Raw genomic sequence first — 25346 nt, forward strand, 5'->3', positions numbered from 1 at the left:
CTTTTTAATTTGCACTCAGTGTAAGGTGATTTGGCACCAATTTGCTTCCAACCACCCACGCACAGGCAATCATATTATAACTCAGCAAACTCTTTTGTGAACTCACCCATCACACCACTTATGTAATGTTACTTTGGGGAATTCACAGTCCTGGAAACAGACAGAGAAGCAGATAAAGCTAAAATCTAAAATTAGGAGATGCGTCACTTCTGTGTTTACATGAATGGGATGACAACTTAACAACTCAATGTAAACTTGAACTTTTAAGTCATTTTAAGTCTAAAAAACATGTAGCATTGACTGTTTTTTCCTATTAAAAATGTTTTAATGGAGGAGCAAACACAGAACAAGCCTGTCTCCTTTTGAGTTTGTGAAAGAATTATTCAGATCATTTACAGCTATTGAAAAAGCAGCATTTTATTGTTGTAGCAGGGTGAGGTGGAGCCTATAATTCACCAGTAATCTGCATCAAGGCATCATATTAAATATACTGATACATTTTGGATGCAATCTGCAAAGAAACTAATGACTAAAGAAGTAAAAGGTTCAATATTTCCTTCACAAAAGCTACTTTCCAGCTCTGATTTTCACTCATATGAGGTAAGACAGTTCATACAAGGTGTTAATTTAGAAAAAAGCAACGTGCCTACTCTTCACTATTAGCAGCACTTTGGTTTTTAAGGACTCTGATGAGGTGAATCCAGGGCAAAAGCCATTTAAAAGAAAAAGAAAAGAGAAAGAAATGAAATCTAACCTTCAGATGGAAATAAAGAGATGTGGAGAAAATAAGCAAAGCAGCTCCTAATTGCAAAATTAAAAGCAATGAGACGATTTAGATATAGCTGCAGCTCGCTTGAGACGCCTTCTATGTCCATTTGAGACCTTATTACTGTCGGACACTTTAATTACAACATGTTTTACCACCGTCATCAGATATTTAGCAGACAGTGTCGGATAAAGTAGATAAACTGCAACAAAACAAACTGTTTGTTGCTGTAAGGCTGATTTCAGGCTTTATGTGTGAGATTGAAAGGACATACAGGCGTCACCTTCATGGTCTCCTTGTAATTTCCATACTTTAGTTTACTTTCAGTTAAAACCTTGTTTATTTGAGCTCTATTAAGACTGGTTGTATATTGTTAAGCACTTGACTTGTATCTAGACTTTGTAAGTTATTAGTTTATATTTCATTGACAGGATCACAACTGACTTGCACTTGTGTCTATTCAATATTCATTTATTTGAACTATCTGTATTAGTCTGCAACACTTAAAACTGGTGTTTCTGTCATGGAAACTGAGGAGCAGAAGTGTACAGTTGCATAAAATGGAAACAGTAATACCAGAGTGCAGTAAATTACTGCTACCATCACAGATTGTAAAGCCCTCTAAGGCAAATGTACTTTGTGACTTGGCTATACAAACAAAATTTGATTTGATTTGATTTATTCTTTGTTATCTGACTCCAGGTGTGAAAGAAAGGAAGAAATGTTTTTTATTTTATTTTATTTTTTTAAGATTTGTTCACGCTTGATTGACTTAGATTTGGTGACATTGCTGTTATTGTGTTGTAATTGTGACAATAAAAATAAAATCTTTAAATTTATATCCAGAAAAGCGTTTTTAAATAAAGTTATTATTGTTATTATTATTATTATTATCATCATCATCATCATCATCATCATCATCATCATCATCATCATCATCGTCATTATTATTATCCTTATTTGAATCGAATTGTTGTAGTTGTTTTATTATTATATATTATTATTATTATTTAATCCTTATGTTTATCGTTAGTTGTTGTAGTGTATTATTATATATTATATTATTGTTATTATTATTATCCTTATTTTATCGTAGTTGTTGTAGTTGTAGTTGTTGTTGTTGTTATTATTATTATTACATTATTATTATTATGTATTATTATTATTATATCCGTATTAATCGAATTAGTTGTTGGTTATTAATTATTATTATTATATTATTATTATTTATTATTATATACCTATTTTTTACGTAGTTGTTGTAGTTTGTAGTTGTGTTTGTTATATTATTATTATTATTATTTATTAGTATTATTATTATTATTATTATTATTATATTTATTATTATCATCATCATCATCATCATCATCATCATCATCATCATTATTATTGTTATTATTATTATTATCGTAGTTGTTGATGTTGTTGTTGTTATTGTTGTTATTATTATTATCGTAGTTGTTGATGTCGTTGTAGTAGTTGTTGTTATTATTATTATCGTAGTAGTTGTTGTTGTTGTTGTTATCAACCTGAAACTTGACCTACCGCTTGTTGTTGTTGTTGTTATCAACCTGAAACTTGACCTACCGCCGTTGGACTGGGGTCCAGTTGACAGTTGAGAGTTTTCCGCTTTTATTTTGAAGGCCTCACTTCCTCGCGCTCTGTCCGTTGGGCTCTTGACGCCCTCTTGACGCGCGCACTCGGGCTCGTGCTGTGCTCCGTGAAGTTTGGGATGAAAAAGTTTCAGTCGGCAGAAAATCAATGGGAAGGTGACGACCAGACATGAAGCTGCTGTGAAGAAGAGCTCAACAGGAGTTTGGAGTAAAAAGCTACCGGGTCCCTTCTTCTGTGCTTCTTCTTTCTGTTGGAAAAAGTAAGTTTGACCGAAGTTTGACCGAAGTTTGACCGAAGTTAGTTTGAACGGTTTGTTTATCAAAGCTTCGCCGGGCTGCTAGCTTCATTGTGACAAAAAAAAATTCATTTAAGGCAGCTGGAAACAAAATATTTTAGTAGTTTAGCTACGTTTTATATTTAATTTACATTTATTTCAATGGGAACTTACAATATTTACAATATCTGCTGCTTGTATTGTTTAATTTTATTATTTTGTTCCTGCTTTTGTCTTCCATAGATATTATCCTTAATGCTGCTGTGATATTTTATCATTATTTTATGCTTTTAATCACTATACTCCTCAAATAAAGTGCTGAGATTTCATATACACACATGTCAAAGCTACTAATTCATATCACATGTCATCCACAGACATAATTATGAGCAATATTTCCACTTGTTTGCTGCTTTTTTAACAAGCTGGATGAATTTCTCTTTGCTTGTGATTAAACCAAAGCTAATTTATGCATCACATGTCCGTTTATGTACAAGCCAAATCATGAATCACTGCGGTGAACCACCAGTCAGACTCAGTTTGACTCCCACCAACATCTACTGTAGAAAAAAAAAAGTGGCAGCCAACATGAAGCCGGCACAGTTTTAACAAATCTGGCTTCTTTCATTATCGGTCTCAGACTTCTGCAGCCTTTTGTTTGTGTGCAGTTCCCTCCTGAGGCGCTGCATGACCTGCTGGCAGATCTCCACTCTGCGTACGTCTGGTGTCTTTGCCTGTCGGGCTGAGAGCTGAAAACATAACAAAGGATTTTATATCTTTCTCTGACAATAACCATATTAGTGTCCCTCCACGGTCTCACGGCGGCTTAGAAAATCCACGCTCTTGCACGGTTGTTGTATCCAGTAGAGTAATAAACACATTTTCACATCATAAGTCTAATCTCCTGGCACAAATCATCTTGTTCCCACAGGCATTTGTTTGTTTGTCAGGTAAACAGGAGACAAAGTCCAGTGTTGGCCCTCGTTTGTAAGTAAGCTCACATGGCACAGACCACCAAAGTCTTCTAGTTTTTTATTTTTCTTGTAGCCACATGTCAGGAAAACCGACAGGGACCTTTCCATCCCTGCCCCCTTTTTTTTTTTTTTTCTTGACATCTACATTCTTTGCATTCTTGGTTCAGCTCTCTTGTGGAGTATTTTGAAAGAAGGGAGGTGTCACTTTCGAGACACATGATATATTGGGATGTTTACATGCTTCTGAAATCAAATTAAAATCTGAACCTAATATGAAACATTTGTCTCGCAGGAACGTAATTAAAGGGGCTGATTTATATTTGAGCCGTATGTGTGGCTTATGGGGAATTTTAAGTTTTGTTGGTACAGCCAGCGCTGAGATTGCTTGGATATGGCAATTTCTGACACAGAGGAAGACATTTCTCTAGAATGTAGCAGGAAACGCTTCCTCACAGGACTCAGTGAAGGTCTTCCTGAGTGTGGGGATGCCTCTGTTTCAAGCCTGTTTGTGGCTTTACTCATTGTAAACAAAGCCCGAATGTTTCCAGTAGCAACTGTGAGATTAAATAGGACATTATACCTAAAATTGCCTGCTCCTGTGTTAACCCTGATAACAAAAGCAATGGGTTTTTCTTGGCTTGCTGTACTCTGTGCCTTCTGCCCCTTTCCACTATCCTCTAGTTTTTTCCCCTCCGATGTGATCTCTAGCTGTGATGTCGTCAAGGCACATGGAAAAACTGCAATAGCTTGAGTTCAGTGTCGCAGTGATATCATGTGAGTCTCCCAAAGACAAAGAGTTGTTTGTGCAGCGCTGGTTTGTAGTCTGCGCTGTCGTTTCTGTCAAGCACTCTGACCTCCCAGCAGCTCAGACCTAAAGTCCACCGGACCATCTCTCAGGGGGAAGGGTAAACAAAGGCAGGGTGTTTGACTGGTGGTTGGGTTTCACGTGAGGTTGACTTCCACATGGCCCTTGGTCATGGTCCACGTTCCCTCTTTAAGTACTGCTTTAACCACTACTCATGTAGTGAGCTGGAACAATTGGTTAACTGACAGATTTGCAGTAGCAAAAATGTCAAACATGTCTGGTTATAGCCTCTCAGAACAGTAATTTATTGCTTTTCTTTGTCTTGTATGATACTGCACTGGATATCTTTGAGTTTTTTACTGTTCGCTATAGATCAAACTATTAACCAATCAATCAATAAACAGTTCTTCAGATTAGTTGATAATGAATATAATTGTTAGCTGTTTGTTAGTGGTATTGATGGCTTACAAGTTGGTATCATCGCTTTCATAATTGCTGGAAAACAGATGGTTTTTATATGTGAATACAAAGGGATCTAGTATTGAGCCTTGTGGGACACCTTTGGTTATTAAAAAGAGATTTAATTTGAAACTGTTGACAAGAAGAGTTTGAATTTCAGATCAACTGAAACCAGCGGAAAGCAAATTATTTAATCTTCTCTAGATTGATACTTGTTGTGATTTAAAGCCTCAGATAGAGACACAATCGGTGCAACATCATTTTACTTTTTCATTCAACAAGCAGCTCTAAACTCTTGACTGCTACTACTGCTTGTGTTACTGTACTATAACAAGTAAAGCTGCTTCTATTAGTACTCTGAGCCGGTTCAATTTTAAAATGCACATCTGTGCCACAGCTGGAAGTAGTCGGCTATTGGAGCACCAGCAGAGGAGTGGGTTTGTGTATATGTATGTATGTGTGTGTGTGTGTGTGTCTGAGAGAGTGTGTCTTAGACCCCGACCACTCAGCACAGGGTCAAGTAATCCCAGCTTATTTTCTTTTCAAATGCATTGTCCCTCCCCCTCCATATCTTCCTCTCCATCTGGATGATGTTAAAACCAACTCGCAGCGTTAGAGAAGTTTGCTTTTAAGGCAGATGTGTTTTGAGATACAATAGACATGGAAATATTACTGCTGTCAGATACATTTAAATAGATGGCACTGAATTGTGTCAAAGTTCTACGGGCAACAGGCTCATTGTGTTTTTGATGTGGTTTCATACTATTAGCCAGACACATAAGAGCGAGGCTTAAATAAAATGCATGTAAAACATGCAACGATTGCAGTATTATTGTGGACAAAGAAGTCAATTTGAAGAAGCTGAAAAAGAAGTTCTTATTAACGTCTTTGTAAGATGAACTTGGCATACAGTCATGAGACGTTATTTTGTCCTGACAGAAATAAATGTGCAACCCTTTTTTTCAGAATATAAAATCTGTTTCGTCCATGATGTTTCCCAAAAAGCATGTTCCGGTTTCAAATCAAAAGCCCGAGTGAAATGTGTGCAACCACTGTTCAGTATCAGTTAAAGGATAACTGTTGGCGTCAACCAATCTACATGTTATCCCGTCGCTTTTTCCTGCTTCTGTCGCGTCCCGGCTAATCTACAAATCGACAAAGATGTTGGACCTGAGTCGGGCCGAATGATGCCTGGGTGCTCAATCAAGCAATCAAGCCATGGTAATCACTTGTCAATCAAACTGTAATTTCCCAGCTTGGGATACTATCCATCCATCCATCCATCCATCCAAACAACCAACCAACCATCCAACCAACCAACCAACCAACCAAATAAATTGGCTGAAGTAGGACGTTTGAACATGGGAGCTTATGTAGACTGACTCACTTCTGGAGCCAGCCTCGAGTGGGCGTTTGATGAACTGAAGTTTTTTTGGCGCATTGCTTCATTTCCCAGCCATGGAAGTTTCTGCTTGGTATTTACAGTGTATGTACTCCATGGTGATGGAGGTCACCCAGTGAGTATCTCCGTGGCTTTGAATACACCAATAGCACTTGTTGGGATTGTCAGTTTTGGTCTTTTCAGCCTCAGGCCCGTTCGTCAGAGTTTTGTCTGAGAGCTGGAGGGAGGGAGGTCGCAGAGGTCAGCGGGGATGGCAGTACCAGGCATCACTGTTTGGTTTTCAGGAGAACTAACCTGCTCAGGAATGTGCACAGCGCTCACTCCTACACTGCGGACGCTATCAATCATCATTACGGACACTTCTTCGTATGGCTGGAGAGACGGACCCTCAGCTGTGGGTTTTCCCTCTCCTGAGGTTTCTTGGTCAGAAAATGCTTCATGGATGACCTGCCGGTCACTGATGCGAAGGGAAGTGGAAGATATCTCAGGCTGGCATTTTTAAAGGTCTGACTAGTTTACGTGGCAAGCTTCAATACCATTTTCTGCACTTGTAAGCTATAAATTTAGCCCGATTTGCACGTCGACTGATGAGATGCTCTGATTTTTTGTTTTATCTTCTGATGTTTACACATCTGTGTTTCCCTCATCGTGTCATTTGTTGCTTTCTGCATTCACACGGAGTGACAAAATATTTAAAATCCTCAACAAAAACAGGTTTCTCTCATGCGGTGAAACAAACAGCTGACCAAATACAGCTTCCACCATGGTTGAGAGTGAGCGATAGTTTTCCACCGAACTCTGGAAATACCTGCAGAGGAAAACACATTAGTTGCAAGAACTGTGTGTGTCCCTGAATATCCCACGGGAACTGTAAAATGTCACTGGGAAAGCAGGTAGTTTTCTGGCATGTTTACTGGCCAGGCGTCATGTTTTAAATGGCATGAAATGGTTTGTGCGTCTACATCGTGAGAACTCCTTCCATCATCGGGCTTAATCGTGTTTAAGGAGTAGTGCACATACACTGCAGCGTGTGTGGAGAAGCTTTCCGTGGTGTTGAATTTAGGCGACGGAGCACTTAAGGCCCCTTGTGTTCACAGCAGACCCCGGCTCTTGGCTCATATTGAGACCATTGGTTTAATTATGCTCTTAATGCTCATGTGTTACCCTGCTGGGTGTGACACTGTGACCCCAGAGAGGGAGGAAATGAAGTAAACTCTGCAGCCCCTGCCCCCCTATAAAGGGAACAAGCAGAGCCTCTGTTTTTATGTTAGTCCTGAGCTTTAGCTGCTCTCTCCACGTACTGCGTACTATCTCAACTCCCCTTTTTTCAAATCAGATTTCGTTTGAAGTGATAAGCAAACAAGAGACATGTGATACGTGTTTGAATTCAATCGGTCATGGGGATACTGTAAAACTTTGTTATGGAAGTTTGAGATGCCGAGCATGCCAATGCTACGAGGCCCGAGACCCCTCGGGAGAATAGTGCCATTATTCCAGATAGGAGCCTGCCCATGAGCACCCGTGACTGCCTGACTGCCGGAAATAAGGCCTGCTGGGTAATAAGTCGTGGAGATCACTTTGTTTTTTGTCTCTCGGGCAGTGAGCGTTTTGTGGCGCAGACTTCAGGGTTAATTTGATGCAGCGGCCATTTGAAAATAAAGAATGGGAGCTTGTACCATAACAGAATTAGCGATGCTGTTTTTCAAATGGGAATGTATAAACATGCCGGCAGGATTCTGTAGAGGAGCAAAGCAATGCTCTGAACAAAAGAAATGGTACAAATATATTAACTATTAGTTCATCTGCTGATTTTCTTGATGAATCGTTTAATTTTTTGGTCTATAAAAGATGAAAATAAAAGATTTTTTCTTTCAGAATCTAAGAATATTGACTCTCCTATCACATTAAAGAGAAGAAGGCGATTCTGACTATTGAGAACCTGTATATAAAGATTAAATGATTGATTGATAATCTGATTTTCTGCGTATACTTCCAGACCTCTGAGAATTAGAGCTGAAATGATTAGTTGATTGATGAAATAGTTGATTTTTAATGTGAAAATTCTCAGTTTTGGGTATTTACTTGTTTTGTTTAAAGGTAAATTGAGTATCTTTGGGGTTTTTAGGACTATTGTTCAGCCAAAATGAAGCAAAATAACATTTTCTTGTGTATTTTATAACAAAACAATCATTAAATTAAGAAAATACACCAATTCATGTAGATCAGACTCTGCTGTATGCTTTTAATTACACTTGTTTACACTCCGCATGACCTGGTGCTCATTTATTTCTACCTTCATGTAGGACGTGGCTCTTCTTGCTTCATTAAATCAACAAGACTTTACCACACAGTTCCAGACCACGATGTCCTTTTTTGCTGTTGTTGTCATGGAGCTGTTGATCTTATCACACAGTCCTTGAGTTGTCATGAAAATGTAACTGTCGATGATCAAGTTTCCATTCTTCTAACCACATTAAGGACTAACTGAGATACTCACCCCATCCTCTTTTTGGAGGACGGCTACTTTTCTGGTTTGAATTAATCCTAAGAGCTGTGTGTATTCTTCTTTTTTAACTTGTCTTACTTCCATAAACGCATATTTAAGGTTTCATTGCTGCCGACGTTTCTCTTTTTTTTCTTGCTACTGAAAGTTCTGGAGAAGCCACTTCTCTGTACAGTGGTTGAATTCAAAGCAGACTATTATTCTTCAGCTCTGGCAGAGTCACTCAAAGATCCTTCTTGTTTTGTAACTCTTCTTCTTCTTCTTCTTTTCTGTTTCAGATTCAGCGAGCACAAGATGATGTCTGACGCCAGTGAGATGTTGGCAGCAGCCTTGGAGCAAATGGATGGGATCATAGCAGGTAACCACATTGTACGCTTGGACTTTAAGACCTGGCGATAGCAGTTTTTTTTTGTAAAGTGGGCATGGCATACTATATGGGGTCCAGCCACATCTGGAAACCATTGAAATGCAAGCTGGGACCAGCGGACAGTAATACAATGTGCCCTTCTCCTTCCACTTCTACCTGCAGTTTAATTTAATCCTCCTGAACATACATAAAAGTTTAGAATAATGCTGAAATTGTGCTGCAGGATCACTGGCTCTTTATTCTTCCACTGCATTCCTCCATCATGAGAAACCAAAGAAAGTTTCCATTGTCCCAGCAGTGACGGAAACTAATGATTATTCAAGCTCTGTGAGTTTGGAATACAAACTACTGCCTGGGAACTTTTTGGCCACGCTCTGGGTACTTGTGCCGCTGCAGATGAGCAGAGCAGAGCTTCAGTTTCAGAGTCCCTACTTTTCCGCTGATGTGTGTAATTATAGCGCTGACCTTTCCAATGGGAGCGAGGCGGCTGATCACATGACATCCACCAACCCCCACCCCTCCCTCCTCACCCTCCTCTGTTTCCGCAGAAACCACAGCCGTCATCAAGCCCCACTCCCTCGCTACTGTGGGGAAGCCGTGATTGTTTGGATATGTATTTATTTAGCCCCCTCTTTGTGTGCGACTGTTGGACGTCTTCATTATGGCTGACATTTAAGACGGATGACAGATGGCGCGGAGTAGGCTGCAGTTCAGGCGACACGCGGCCGCGTTTGATTCCAAGAAGAATCAGAAAATATAATCGTCGTCGTCATCGCTTGATGGAATCCATATAAACATTTGCTTGCCCACTTTGTTTGCAGGAGTGTGTGTGTGTGTGTGCAGGGGTGGAGAGAATATACCAATAACAACCTAAATATAGTTCTTTGCTGAAATGTTAGCTCGAGTGGGAGTAAAGTTTTTCCTGAAAGATTCTCAGTGTCGCTTGTGTCCTCAGGGGATGTAATACATGATACGAAAGTATTTTTAATTAAAACACTCAATGAATTACTGCAAGGACATACAGCACATTCTTGATTAGGAGATCTTAGGGTAGACGCCAAAAAATACAACAACTTCACTTACAATATATCGAGGAGGTGTTATTTATATATCGTTAAAACCCCTTATTTGATTGAGATATCATATTGATGGTGGGTTACAGGTGAGGAATTAATAGGAATACAGCTAAACCTGAAAAACTATTAAGTATTTATTTGCAAACTTCTGATTAAAAACTGCCGGAGAGGAAACCAGGCACCATTTATTCCCAGTGTTTGAGGTTCATAAACAAAACAGTATAAATCTTTATTTATAAATCGGATGAAAAGAACACATACGTGTTTCTAAGTGAATCCTAGTCATGACGTTTTGTGTAACGTGCTCTGTTTGTTAAACAGAAGAGATGAAGAAGTTTGGTAGCGTGTGGCGACAGACACAAGTCGCAATTTCTGACAAAAGAAGTAAACATACAGATAAAAACTCAAATTTACAGCTTTAGTCATCCTGCTGCCACCACACCGTAAATCTGTCCTTTTTTTTGTGTGTGACAATCCCACAAATATCCCGCCAGCCTAATGAGTCAGTGTAATTTCACAACTTTATGACGTGGTGTGAAATAAAGAGCGTTTCTTTCCACATCTAACTCTTCCTCTCCTCCTCTCCCCAAGGCTCCAAGGCCATGGATTACTCCAACGGGTTGTTTGACTGCCAATCGCCCACTTCACCTTTCTTGGGTGGCCTTCGGGTGCTGCACCTGCTGGAGGATCTGCGGGGAGCGCTGGAGCTCATGGACAACGAGGAGAAGGACAACCTGCGATGTCAGATCCCCGATTCCACCGCCGAGGGGCTGGCAGAGTGGCTGCACGGACGATTGGTAAAAAGTTACAGAGTGCCGTTTAACCGTCCATGTGTGGCTCTGTGTGTTTGAAACAGAAGATAAGATACGTGCTGACAGTTTTACGTGTTTGCATCTGTAAAAAGAATCATAAAATCTGACAGCTGTAGACATAAATTTTTACTTCTTGTTTGCTGTTATGGTCCAGGCGTATTATTGCTCTCGAGCTGCTGTAACTTAAATGATTTCTCTCTGGCGCTATTTACACGTGCCATCTCAAGTGTCTCGTGTCTGCGTGAAATCCAGATACGCTCACATGTTGACAAGATCGCAAATCTGACTGCAGACCCTCTTGGTTTCCATGTAAATAAGGTTAAACTCCACACGACTACACTTGAATTTGTTTAACGACCAAAAGCATCTGCACTTTATCCAAGTGTGAACCTGCTGTGACGTCGCCCGTTGGTTTGCAGATCATTGTTTCGAAGGCTCGAGTTATGGCACCACCAGAAGCTCCATCGAACTGTGAATTGGGCTGCGTTCTTTGGGTTGCACTTGGTTTCAGCTCGTCCGTAGCAGCCTGCCTTCTTGTATCACAGCTAAACACTGACTAAAATATTTGTTTTGAGGCGGTAACAGAATCTTGATTCATATTTGATCAACATTTCCAAGTTTGAAAGTTGTATCTTGAGTTTTTGTGAGCCTGTTCCTGGTGTATGCTTGGACAAAGTCACTGAGGATGACTTGTTAATCACAAGGTAGCCACGCCCTAAAGCACAACCTGCTTCATCGTCTATTTTTAATCCATTACTCCAAACTTGAAACTAGTGATTAAGACCATAAACTCATCAGAAGGAAAATAAATCAAGTGAGAAGCTGGACCTTCTTTTTCCAGCACAGTCAAGGCCGTGAGAAAGAATGCAGATTTAAGACACCTCCGCATTGGCTTCACTTTTTAAACCCGGAAGCTCTGACCACTAATTAAAAACTGTCAATGACTTTAGCAGTCTAGTTACAACAATAAGAGTTAACAACAGAAAATCAGTCATACGTAGACATGACAATGCAAGGCACGCGTTTAAGTAGCTTTAAAGACAAAGACAAACGTCAGAATAAAATGTGAACGTATACAAATTCTACATCACTGACTGAGTTTCTCATTTTTTATCCATGTGTGTCGCAGCCCATGCCTTTATATGTTAATATGAGTATCTTGACACGTAGCCTGGTATGAATTATCCATCTTTGCATCTCTTGATCGCTCTCCGTTGCCGTGACCCCTCTGTTTATTGTAAAAGCGCTGTTATGACGTGCTCTGTGAATGATGATGGGGCTTCTATAGGAGTCCTGCTGCAAATAGTTTCCATCTTCCAGACTCACGTCGACTCGGGCCGAGCTCCTTGTTTTTCTTCCCTCACGGCCCTCGACTCGACTTCCCCGTGCGCGATATCTGAGAGAATAGTTTGCTTTTGATTCAATTTTCAAATCACTTTCATGTGAGAGCGCTCTTGACACTCACATGGCTCTCTGAAAACTCAACCCTGCATATCTGTTATTTCTTATCTTCAAGGCGAAAAACCGTGCGAGTACGTTGCCAGGGAGGTTATATGGTTATACACTTAAGTGGAGTGCACCCATTAGAAAATCCATGTGGCTCAAGCCTGGTGTGTATTTTCATTTGGACAGCCACAGTTGTATTTCAACATGACAGCTCCCCCCCTCTTCATTTCAAAAGAAATACCATTCGAAAAAACCTTTCTGCAGACAACGCGGCCGTTTATTCAGACGACACAAATCAACACGTATTGTTTGTCGTTTCAGACGAACGGCCACGGCTCCGAAGCGGTCTACCAAGAACGCCTGTCACGACTCGAGAGTGACAAAGAGTGTCTTATTCTTCAGGTTTGTGAGCGAAACTTCTTCTTTGTGGCTACAAGACAGCCGAACAATTACTTTCAAATGGACAATTAAGTCATATTGTATGTGGCTCAATTTGGAGTAATTGCTTGTGCAAAAGAGTGATGTGTGTTTGTATGTTTGTCTGTTAATCAGCATCTCATAAACAACGGGGGGGTTTTTAAGGATGGGAACTTTTTCTTCCCCTTGTAACCCTTTGTTGTTCAGCTCATTTTTTAAACTTTGAAACATGAAGTGGATATTTCTGGATTCCTTAGTTCAAGACAAGTTCAGGCCGATCAGATTTTTGGTGCAAACCATAAACTGGCATTACTCTTGACCACGTTGTACAAATGCAACCAGATTTAGATGACACACTTATCTATTTCAAGTGACTCTGCAGAATAAGGCGTCCTACCTAGGGATTGTGCTGAAGAGGAAAAAAAAAAAACCCCGAAACGAAACCAACAATTTGGCGGTTCTTCTCTCTCATCATTCGAATGTCCCTGCCCTGTCTGTGGCACTTAGTGCCACATTCATTCAGTCATGCTGCAGATGTGAATCTCAAAACACGAACATTGTTTTATTTCTCAAAAGAGGTTAAACTGTGTAAAATGTCTGTGTCACCCAGTGCAAAATGTGGCTCTTTAACAGTCTTTCATAAATCATCCTGGTGCAAATCTTCTATATTTGGCTACAGATCTGGTTTCATTCGCACACTAAGAACTTTAAAGACAAAAAAAGAAAGAAAGAAGAAGACGTTTTCTTTGATCAAACTCATATATTTTAAACGATTGTGTGGCCTTGGAGGACCTACAGTTTGTGCTTTCTGGTTTAAAATTTGTCCCACTATCCTCCAGGTAAGTGTTCTAACCGATCAGGTGGAAGTTCAAGGTGAAAAGATCCGGGACCTAGACACCTGCCTAGAGCATCACCGGGAGAAACTGAACGCTACCGAGGAGCTGCTGCAACAGGTGAGACGTCTACAACGTCGCCTCGCCTCGCTTCAAATAAAAAAAACACTTCTCCCAAACTGCGATCTCTGCATTTAATATTTAAACGCAGCTTGTGCGTCTCGCTCCTCAGGAGCTGTTGAACCGATCGACGCTGGAGACCCAGAAGCTGGAGCTGATGACCGAGGTGTCCAGTCTGAAGCTGAAGCTGACGGCGGTGGAGAGAGATCACAGGGACAATGAGGTACACCCATTTCCTCGGGAGTTGCACGTGCGCACCTCGTTTTTTTTTTTATGTGATGTGACAATCCTGGCAGCCCGCACGGTCATTGTTTTAAAGTCACAAAGGTTTGTCTCACTCGACTGCAGGGCTCTGTCATGTGGTGCACGGTGAACTTCTTTAAGGGTTACAAGAGAGGCCGAAACTCCGCTTAGTGCTCCAGCAGCTGTTTCCTGTCAGAACCCTCCCACCCACTTCCATACCCATACCTCTCCCCCTCTCTCCCCTCTCCGAGGGGCTAAAAGGCTGCGAGAGTTATAGTTTCCATACGCTCTGTCCGCTCGCTGGGGCATACATTTGTGGAATATTATTTGATGTTTCCAGACCGTAAAAGCCTGAAGCGAGGGGAACTGAATTAAACGCAAGTGAATGTGCTTGATTTTGTTTCCATGCAGTCTTCCATGAAGCTTTAAGTCAAACCCTAAAAAAAAAACACAGCATGTCAAGTGTTTGATTAATGTATTTGTCCAACGTTTAGCACCTGATCGACACTTTCTCTACACACACATCCTGCCAGAATCTCTCTCCGGTGATAGCGACCGATCTGCTGCACTCCATCATCAAATCCATTGACCTTGTTTCATTAATAAAAGTAATCCAGGTCTTTTTAAATTGATGGTCACAGTGAAAACACGAAGTTCATGGTGCTTATTTGCCAAAAATGTAAAATGTGGGGGGGGTCAGAAGATTACACACACTTACACAACCCACTCATACTAATTTGCAGCTTGTTTTGACTCTACTGTGTCGACACCAGAAAGTAACAACAATAAATGTGTTGACGGAGGGAAACTGAGCCTCTACTCACACCAGTTATACGTTTAAATTAGTTGTAGGGAGGAGGTGAGACGGTATCACAGTTTAGTTGATGTCCAGTGTCGCATTTGTTGTATCAAAACGCTGAATTGAACTGTCAGGATTAGGTAAAGTACACTGTGTACAGTCGGTATGCAGTGTGTGGTATGTACAGCAGCTGATGATATCTCAGACTAGGGAGTCTTGGGAGTGAAAACTAGCTCCGAGTTTAAGATGAACGACGGAGAACAGTCCTCCCAACTAAAATGATACATGTTATATTTAATGACCGTTTCGCCACAGGCCTCCTACACTGCTGCTGCTGATTGGGATCAAAGCGGTTGCACAATAATTGTCCATGATGTTTCCCCTTTAGTCCACTATTTGTCTCCATGTGCGCTTCTCAAATTCTCTCCAGTGGGACATCAGTCTGAAAATAATGTTTGGTACTTTTGGCAGGAGATCTTTCTGCCCCCCCTCCCTTCAGTTAAAGAATTCTCTCCCACACGGTCTCCATAAACCTCCCCCGTGCAGGTTTCTCTCTGTTTTAATGGGTAATGGGAGTTTTTCTTTCCCTCCCCAGGGCTTGTACCAGGAAGTAACGGACCTGCGGTTCAGGGTGACTGACATTGAGAATGAAAGACTGCAGTGTGAGAAGAAACTCCGAGCGACCAATGTGAGTGTGTCTCGTTAGCGGACACCTCATTGTTTTACACTGGACATCTGACTGAATCGATTTCTGTCACTTGAAATCGTTACATGATTAAAACCTCGTGATTTTCCCCCATGACATCATCCCTCTGCTCCCTTTACCCCCTTCTTCACCTCCTCCTCTTCTTCCCTCCTTTCTACTGTGATTGTAACATCTTTCCGCAACATGCTAACCTGTCAAGCGTCCAAAGTGGAACACTGAGCGGTTCACTGGAAGCGACACCGACGAGGTTTAATCCCCAGCCCTGTACTCTTCTCCTTTCTGGCCCTTTCTGGCTCCTTCTCCACTGCTTTCCTGACTTTCAACACACTCGCTGTAAGTGCTTCCACCTGCACCGGTTTCAGGATTTGCACCTTTTCTTCTTTTGAGCCTTTTTTTTTAGATTTATGTCTTAACTGTTGACTGAAAAGTGGCTGGTACGTGTAGCAGGCATTATCTTTTCATGGTTTGATGGTGGAGTCGTCCTGTTTTACGAGCAGAATAGTACGATTTTCCACTGAATCATCACAAAAGACCCACAGTGTGTTAAATAAAGCGCGGGGGGTTAAACTAACTGATTAAGTAACCGACCAACGGACTGACTAATTCTTACTAATGTTGTGTTTGAGGAGCACTCCACCAATCCTAACCCTTAACATAAGAAATCAAGTTTACTCATCGCGAGGAGCGCTTCCATCAGCTTGTAAAAATAATGAAGCTCGGATACATTTAAATCTTTTAAATCTTGACCTGATGGTAACAGACGTCTTTCACAGCACGTGAAACAGTACGTTGACACAGGCGTTTCCAACGATACTCGCCTTTCGAGTGAGCCAGCGTGCACCACAGCAGCACTCTGACTCTGTTTGACCTGAATGGAACAGATCCTTAATTAGTATCATTGCTAACACCTGTGTTTACTCTACTATTTCATGTCAAAAAGGTCTATTCATCCAATAGTTGTCCAAATATATTTCAGTCCCACGGTGGAGCGGTAATTGGCGGTGGACCGACCAATCACTGGAGCTGTTAGCATGGCTAAAAATGAAATGTCGGAACATTTTCTGACATTTTATAGAGTGAACCACCCCAGAGAATATTTGGCTCTCCATGTACCACCATTAAAATAGTTGTCATTAATACTATTGTAGGCTGAAACTACACAGGACGGAGTCCTTCTTGGTCACGGGGAATAGGATGGGCGAAGACGTGGGTCCTTGCCACACGATTACGTGCTTTGTCACGCTTTATTTTTATTATAGGTGTTGGTTTTTCCCTGTATTATGGTTTTATTACGTCTTATATTCTCAGTAATATGAGTGTTGGCACTGAAATCGAGTGAATTAAAACTCGAAATCTAGACTAAACACATTCTGTCTGTCTGATTTACAAATAAAGCGATGAGAATCGCAGGGTGATGACTTGGATATCGTCTTTCATCGTCAGGAGGAGCTGCAGCTTCTGCAGAGGCAGCTGGAGGAGCGAGAGGCGGAGCTGCAGAGGCTGAAGGACGATAACAGACTTCAGGTGGAGAGCCACAACCGGGCCGAGGGAGGAGAGAGAGGTGGGAGATGTTTTAATAACTGTCTGGGAGCTTCGTGTTTCATTGACTCTAATATTACAAAAGGGTTTAAGAGGATTAGACAAATAGACGTTTCACATTCCAACAACAACAGAACCCCCTCGAGCTGCCTTCCTGAAGAAATAATGAGTGCCTCGCTTTCATCTGGATTTCTACATTAATTAGTTCTTCATTAACTTCGATTTTATACAGTCTGAACCATAATGAGGTGATCTGAAACCTTACTCCTTATCTGTCTGTCTGTGGTCTTCCATACCAAACATATCTGACTGTTCCACTCCTTCCACCCTCTGCTGACCTTATCTTATCCACCCGGATGGAGGAATGCCGTTTATTTAAAGGGGGAGTCTCTTGTACATGTCAGCTTGTAAACACACGTCGTACTGTATAACCTGATACAGACGTCAGAGGAAACAACAAACAAGAAAAAAACTTTCTGTTCTCTCTGAGTGGTCTTGACGAGTATTCTGTTATTTGGACTTGACTTGGTCCTGGACTTAAAACAAAGGTGGTCTTGAAACCAAAACAATGAGCTGAAAGAAGCTAAAATGCTCCACAAAGCTGAGGGGAACTCCAGAGTTGGGTGAGCTGGATTCTTTCTGAGTGTGTCACTTTTGATATACATGCAGTAATTTGATCTTTATTGATTCGTGCGATTCGTTAGTGATAAAGATGTGATGAGAAGTACTCATGTAAGCTCGTTTCCTCTGTAGATAAACATGGTTCGGATTAGATTACCAAGTTTAATTGTGTAGCCCTCCTGGTAAAACACCCAGAAAGTCCCTATTTCTGATCATTTCTGATACGAGTTCGTTGCAGCAACAAGTTGAAACAAGAGCCCTACTGACCAGCACACTGAGCCCCAGTGGCTTCATTATTTCTGCTTTCTGCTGCCTGGCTTCAGTGCCAAGGAGAGTTGAAGGTGAAGTACAGAGTATAAAGCATCTGTTTTTGGTTTTTAGATACAGAAGTGTTGAAGATGAAGAGGGTGTTGGAGTCACTGGCGTCCTCCAACGATGAGAAGGTACAGTGTGATGTAAGACACCCACCGTAGATCACGAGAAGCTTTGATTTACCTGAAACAGCCGTAACTGGAACATCGCCTGTGTTTTATCCACAGGAACGAAGGATAAGAGAGCTGGAGGAGTCGCTTATAAAGTGCAAGAAAGTGCAAGAGCTGGTCAAAGGTCAGAGTGTGTTCAAAGAGCATTAACCCACCTTTATCTACTCACTGTGATACTGAGGTAAAGTTTGGTACGGTCTTTAATTTCACAGCTTTTGCTCTTGCATTTTTAATTTTGGCTTAAAGGGAACGAAAACATCTGTGTCAAATTAGGACACTTTAAAAGTGTTTATTATCAATACATCGCTGCCAAAACTCGTCAAAACAATCTGCAGCTGTCGTGTCCTCAATTTCTATAAACAGCAATTAGCTAAAATCTTCAGTTCATGGAGGAAATGATTGTAATGACTTGTCTTTAAAGGGTTTTTATTCAAGATGCCAAACCTTATTTCAATCACCTACAAGTTAAATCATTGAATATATAGTAAGCTGTGGTACTGTAATCAGTGTAACCACTAAACACCCATCAGCATCAAGAAAACTAAATGTAAGAGAGACCTCGGTTCATGCACAGCAGGGAACTGTTCTACTTACTTTGGGCCAAAATGTGGATAAACTTTAGAAGAAGGATAAAGGGAGTTTGTTGGGTTTACTCTGCGGTACATCCCTGATTACTGTCCTCACTGTCTCCTCCTCAGAGAAGTTAATAGAAGATGACTACGACGATATCCCAGATGATCCCTCGGTTCCTGTTGTATCCATGGAGGTGGATCAGGTCACCCTGTCGTTGGTGGGGGAGGCAGGAAGGAGCTCTGGCGAGGTAAACACAACCTCTGTCAAAACAATTCGCGCACAGGATGAGCGCCAGACTGTAGACTTCCTTTTTAGAAAAGCTCAATTTCGAGGCCTCCCACTCTGATATTGTTCCTCCCAGGAATTCAACGCTTCTGTTCTGGTTATTATTATTATTATTTTTTTTGAGCTGTGCAAATGTTCCGCTGCTGATGAAATATGTTCAATTAATCATGTTGTTCTCCGTCCTATCAGTCCACACCATGTATAGCAGTGCTCTCTGAAATGAACGAGCTGGACAGAGAGCGACGGTTACAGGCAGCCGCAAGGTAAAACTGACTTTCAGATCTAATTATTGCTCCGGCGTCTTTATTAAAAGCGGTTTGTTTGTGCAGTTTCGTGTCAGGGGTGTGTTTTAAATCCACTGAAATGTCTGCGCATCATAATGAGTTGATTCAAGCTGATGTTTCTGACCTTTTCTCAAGTTTGTCCACCCACATTTCTAAAAAGAACGCAGCGTGTCGTGAAGGGTTTGTGACTGAAACATCCGGTTTTGTGAGCGTTGCGGCGTGTGGGCGAAACAAGTGCCAGCTGTTCAAACATCAACTTTTATTAACGAGTGTCGTGTCACAGAAACTGTCAAGATTTAAGCGTTCATTAAAGGTCTGATGATGAGACCTCTGCTCAGGCTGAACGGGGAGGTTCAGTAGTTCTTCTGGAAATGTGAGGTCGCCTGATAAGAATAATGAAGATGAAAAATGAGAGTCAGGAAGATGTTATTCAAACAAAGCCTGATGAGACAGCGAGCAGTTTGTTTATCTTCATTATGTGGACATTTGTATCAAACGAGGGACTCCTCTGATCTTTTTCATCGTGTTGTGTGTCAGCTGGAGGATATTTTAGGACACCTGAATGAAGCTCAAATACGTTAATACTCATTCTTGTTGTTTCAGTTCCTCAGACGTCACACACCCGGGCAGCACTGACCAGGTAAGACCAGGACACACTACAGAGTGTGTGTCTTCTTTAATCAGTCTTCGTGTAGTCACAGGACTACAGTCCTGTCCTGCTCTGACATCTAGTGGTCAAATGATGCCACTACACACTTCTCTTTCTATCTTTCACCATATCCTGTCTGTATTTTTTCTCACAGGCCAAAAATAAAGCCGGTTCTCCGCTTCATACCAAAGCAAACACCGCAAGCGTCGAGAGTTTCGGCACCAAGAAGGCCCGTTCGTCTTTCGGCCGTGGCTTCTTCAAGCTGCGCGGAGGCAAGCAGGCAGCCAGCGCTCCAAACCTCGGTGATACTGAGCTCCTAACTCTTAAAGCCGTCCACCAATTCATCACTAATTTTTTCCACTGTTTTGACATGTTCTGTTTCTCTCACGCCTCTGTAAATTGTGAAGATCGCGCCCGGAGTGCCAGCGCTCCTGCGTTAGGTACAGTAGAGCAGAGGGGGGGCTGCTGCAGTATGGCTGCTCTGGATTATACAGCTGGATGTGACACTGAAACGTGACCATTTAAAGGTCCAGTGTGTAAGATTTAGAGCAGAAATCTAATATGTTGTCATTAGCTTATAATCACCTGAAAATAAGCAGTTCGTTACCTTCTGGATAGATTCTAGATTAGCAACTAGATGCCTTTTAAATCCTACACACTGCTCCTTTAACCTACCCTAGACGAACTGATGATCACATACCGACTCCCTATCCTCTGATAGATTAACAACTTTACCTCGCTTTTCTCTGAATCAGTGCTTCCCAAACTTTTTCAGAGTGTGTTTGATGAGAGAAGTTGGGGATCACTGCTCTAAACCATCGTTGTTTCTTGTTATTTAACTCTGGTGTGACGTGTTTCTGTCCAGTTGTCCCTGATCCATGACTTTAAACCATCTGTAATGAGGCCCTTTTTGGTGATACTTGCCAATTACAGCTGAAGCATTTCTCATTCGCTGCTGTAAATGAGAAAGTTCTGTGGTAGCTAACTAGTCTTTTGCATGGGTGGTGCCATGTTAAATTTAGTTTAACATCGGGTTGTAGTGGTGCTTCTGTAGTTTTGTTTCCTGCTGATCTGACAGGGTCCGGTCGCCACGTTAACGTAATTATTTTCACAGCTGAGACGGAGCGTAAGGGCACGGAGCACCTGGATTTGGCCGGCGTCCCTCCACGGAAACCCCACGACGGAGCTCCTCTGCCGTCCTCGCCTGAAACCAAAAAGAAGTCCAAAGGCTTCAGGAAATTCTTCGGCAGGTAACTTTGACGGGCGTGTCAGCTGCATTTAAATTAACACGAGCTGATTTACTTTCACTCAGTTACACTGTGGTACTCCTGCAGACTAAAGAGGAGTCACTCTACCTCCTTCAACCTCGATGATGCTGCAGAGATGGAGTTCAGGAGGGGCGGAGTCAGAGCCACAGCCGGCCCTCGACTCGGCTGGTCACGTGACTCTAAACACACGTAAGTGACAGACAGCTGAAACCTTTTTAATACGGCGTGAGAAGCAGTTGATGGATATTCCTCCTCTGTCCCCGTCAGTGCTGTCGACGTTCCCTTCTCACGCTGGAGTAAAGATGAAGTCTGCGGGTGGCTGCATGAGCAGGGACTCGGGTTATATGTTGCTCAGTGTCAGAGCTGGATCAAGTCAGGACAAACACTGCTGCAGGCGTCACAGCACGATCTGGAGAAGGTGAGGCGTGTTCTGAAACTCATCATGTAAAGTACTGATATATAATATACTACAGTTATACTGCAAACATGAGTACAAACGTCTGTATCATAGTTTTTAATATTCAGATCGTACTCATAAACTAGTTTGGACATGGGATATTACTCTTATTACCTTCACTGATCGAAAGTAACTAAAAGTGCATTTACTCAACTACAATTTCAGAAGTACTCGAGTATTTCCATTTACTCCACTACATTTATTTGATAACTTTAGCTGCTAGTTACTGTGTGAATCTACATTTATTTGATAACTTTAGCTGCTAGTTACTGTGTGAATTCAGACTGGTAATCCAAAATATATATATAACACGTAACCAACCAACAAAACAATTTAATTTAAAAATAATGATCAATACATTCAATTCAAATAAATGAGTTTATTTGAATTATGACATGGTATAATAAATCCAAATAAAAACACATTTAATTAAAATTAAAACTAAAATTACAAAATAAATTAAATAAATTAAATTGAAATGACCTCAAACTCATTTTAATATTAAATCAATAAAGTTTTGTTAAATAAATATAATTAAAATAAATCAGTGAATGTAAAAATAAAATGTAAAAAAAAGGGAACTTCTTTAGATAAGTTTAAATTAGATTATTATATTGTTTACTAACATTATTGTTATTAGTTTATATTAGTACTGAGAAGGAAGTACTTCTACTTTCAATATTTGGAGTATATTTTGATGGTAATACTTTACTTTTTTTTAAACTTAACTCAAATTTTAAATGCAGAACTTTTACTTTACAAGTAATAAACTAAAAGTACTTCCTTTCTCTGAGGGTATTTCTACATTGAGGTGTTACTATTACTTACTCGAGTACTTCTCCTTGCTGATCAGGAGTTGTGCATGAAGCAGCCTCTGCACAGGAAGAAGCTGCAGCTCGCTCTGCAGGCACTCGGGTCGGAGGACGATGACCTCAAAGGCAAACTGGACCACAACTGGGTGACGAGTGAGTGCGACGCCGTCTGACTTAATGAAAGAAAAAGACCTCCACCTTTTTAATTTATTGATTTATTGATACAGGGTGGCTGGACGACATCGGCCTCCCGCAGTACAAAAGTCACTTTGACGAGGCTCGTGTTGACGGACGCGTGCTGCACTACATGACCGTGGTGAGTTTCAAACCTCGTCATGAAAAGCTTTTTTGGAATAATAACTCTTTCATATTCTCACTGAACACAATGACTCATTCAACTTTTGAAAACTTTCTCTGTCACCATTTCCCAGGACGACTTGCTGTCTCTGAAGGTGGGCAGCGTTCTCCATCATCTCAGCATCAAGAGGGCCATCCAGGTCCTCCGCCTCAACTCCTACGAGCCCAGCTGTCTCAGGAGACGACCCTCCGACGAGGTATCTCACGGGAACTCGTCTTTGTTTTGTTTCGTGTTTTGTATCTGCGGCTAAACTCTGACATTTTTATTCCCTGTTGTCGTCTAGAACAACATCACACCAGCAGAGATCTCCCAGTGGACCAACCACAGAGTGATGGAGTGGCTTCGCTCGGTGGATTTGGCAGAGTATGCTCCGAATCTGAGAGGCAGCGGCGTTCACGGAGGGCTGATGGTGAGAGGGGTTGGATGAAATTTAACAAACAAAGGTGGTGGAGAATTTGAACGCTCGACCTCTGCTGTATGAGCTTGTGAACTTTGTTCTCCGTTTCCTTTTTTAACCTCTCACCACGTTGTTTTCTCGTCTCGTCTGCCCGCTCCGAAGGTGTTGGAGCCTCGCTTCAACGTGGAAGCGCTCGCCCTTCTGCTGAACATCCCTCCCAACAAAACCCTGCTGAGACGCCACCTGGCAACACATTTCCACCTGCTCATTGGCTCAGAGGCGCAGCGGCTAAAACAGGACTGTCTGGAAAACCCAGACTACACCGTCCTCACCGCCACTGCCAAGGTCAAGGTAAGTCGCCCGTCCACTGCGTCGAACAAATCCCTCTCTGTCACCGCGGTGATATCGGCTGGTGTTACACTTATTATCTCAGAGAAGAATAAAACTCTTGTCCTCACTTCACACACTGAACTCATTGTGGGTAACTCAACTGACACAGCAGGCTGATTTTGGCGTTTTATTGACGTCTCATTCTGTTGACAAGCGATCAGAAAACAAATCCTCGATGACACACGTCTCCTTTTCCCTCCTTTAGCCGAGACGCCTGTCGTTTGGCGGTTTTGGCACTTTGAGGAAGAAACGTCAGGATGACGGCGAGGAGTACGTCTGCCCGATGAACGTGGAAATGCCCAAGAGCAGCAGCTTCCAGAGGGGCGTCCGGATCTACGAGGAGAACCTCGACCACCTGGAGCAGGTAAACAAAGTTTCTACTTGTGTTCAGCTTCTTTCCTTTGTATCTCTGTCGCCTTAACTTTTTGTCTGGATACTTTGTTGGCAGATGGAAGACTCCGAAGGGACCGTCCGAGAGATCGGAGCGTTTTCTGAGGGGATCAACAACCTGACGGTGAGTCGCTGACCTGACCTGTCGTAAGCCAGTTCATCTTTTGAGTTTCCTTCATCCTCTCTGGTTGTCTTCGTGTTTCAGAGCATGCTGAAGGACGATGAGTTTTTCCACGAGATCTCCGCCTGCCCTCCGGAGGTCGACGCGGCAGAAAACGACAACTCTGGCTTTTGAGTCGCTGCGATTCGTGAAAAAAAACAAACCCCAACAAACTGTGCCAACACGTATCCCTCCACCTCCCACCAGTCAAACCTGAGAGCTTTTAGTCTTCAGAAGTGCAGCCATAACCCTTTTCACGACCATATATATTTATTGAAGCTGTAGTGCATGAACTGAAAATGCAATGTACCTCCTTACTGCATTTATTTTATTAGTCAAACGTTTGTTTTGTGTTCAGTATTCCGTGAGGTGAGTGTACATGTTACGTGTTTTTGTTACTTTGAGGAGTCGTTTGATTTGTGGTACGTGACGTCGCTTTGTCATCTTCTTAAGATCAGCTCGCCAAACATTTTCTCGTTTACGCCTCGTCAAGGTTTTGAGTTCTTTGAGACTTTCTATTATTAAAGTAAAGTATCGAGGATGATTCACTGAACACGAAGTACTGGTGAGAATCTGGACGGATAAAACCAGAACTGTCTGTGCAGTAAGAAACCACCAGCAGAAGTGAGAATTAGAGTTCCTTTCCTTTTTAAATATGAAGCTACAGCCAGGAGGTGATAAGCTTAGCATAAAGACTAGAAGCAAAGGGAAACTGCTTCGCTCTAAAGCTCACTAATAAACTTTCACACCAGATAGTTGCAGCTCCCCCTAAAACCACAAAATGTTTCTATGTTCGTCTTTCAAACAAGTTCATCAGTGAGCTTTAGATGCGTCTCCTCTTTGTGCTAACGTAATAAACTTCTGGCTCTAACTCTGTACTCTGATCATTTAAGTGTTTTCCTCCGATTTCCTTCAAGAAGCAGCATGACTGAAAGTAAACGTGGAAACCAAAAATCATTGTTTTGAAATGTTTTGTAATAAAAACAGAAAATGCATTTTTTTTTTTCCCCCTCGTCTTCTTTTTTTTGTAAATGAGGATTTAACCGAGACCCGGAGTCACAAAAT

The 25346-nt window shown here is 41.6% G+C and overlaps 1 protein-coding gene across 3 annotated transcripts; it reads left to right on the top strand.

Annotated features, from left to right (window-relative positions):
* Positions 1-2444: 2444 nt before the first annotated feature.
* Positions 2445-25275, top strand: ppfibp1a (PPFIA binding protein 1a). 3 transcript variants are annotated; one of them, XM_027272155.1, is made up of 25 exons: positions 2446-2639; positions 9076-9155; positions 10832-11037; positions 12820-12900; positions 13755-13868; positions 13981-14091; positions 15506-15598; positions 17060-17177; positions 18158-18231; positions 18316-18382; positions 18957-19078; positions 19306-19379; positions 20004-20040; positions 20204-20351; positions 21164-21299; positions 21384-21506; positions 21585-21735; positions 22628-22739; positions 22814-22902; positions 23018-23140; positions 23228-23353; positions 23504-23692; positions 23937-24095; positions 24180-24245; positions 24327-25275. In XM_027272155.1, the coding sequence occupies exons 2-25, from the start codon at positions 9092-9094 to the stop codon at positions 24414-24416; spliced, it is 2673 nt and encodes an 890-aa protein (XP_027127956.1). In that variant the 5' UTR covers positions 2446-2639; positions 9076-9091; the 3' UTR covers positions 24417-25275. The 3 variants fall into 3 exon arrangements, with proteins under 3 accessions (XP_019132468.2, XP_027127956.1, XP_019132467.2); XM_019276922.2 differs by having other exon boundaries at positions 18158-18219; XM_019276923.2 differs by lacking the exon at positions 15506-15598 and having other exon boundaries at positions 2445-2639.
* Positions 25276-25346: the final 71 nt, after the last annotated feature.

The sequence above is a fragment of the Larimichthys crocea genome, chromosome XX (genome assembly GCF_000972845.2).
Source record: "Larimichthys crocea isolate SSNF chromosome XX, L_crocea_2.0, whole genome shotgun sequence".
Lineage (NCBI taxonomy): Eukaryota > Metazoa > Chordata > Actinopteri > Sciaenidae > Larimichthys > Larimichthys crocea.

Coding starts and splice junctions, on each gene's coding strand:
- ppfibp1a (XM_027272155.1), top strand. CDS start 9,092: ATGATGTCTGACGCCAGTGAGATGTTGGCAGCAGCCTTGGAGCAAATG. Junction 21,300..21,383: donor TTCAGGAAATTCTTCGGCAG/GTAACTTTGACG, acceptor GTACTCCTGCAG/ACTAAAGAGGAGTCACTCTA. Junction 21,736..22,627: donor CACAGCACGATCTGGAGAAG/GTGAGGCGTGTT, acceptor CTTGCTGATCAG/GAGTTGTGCATGAAGCAGCC.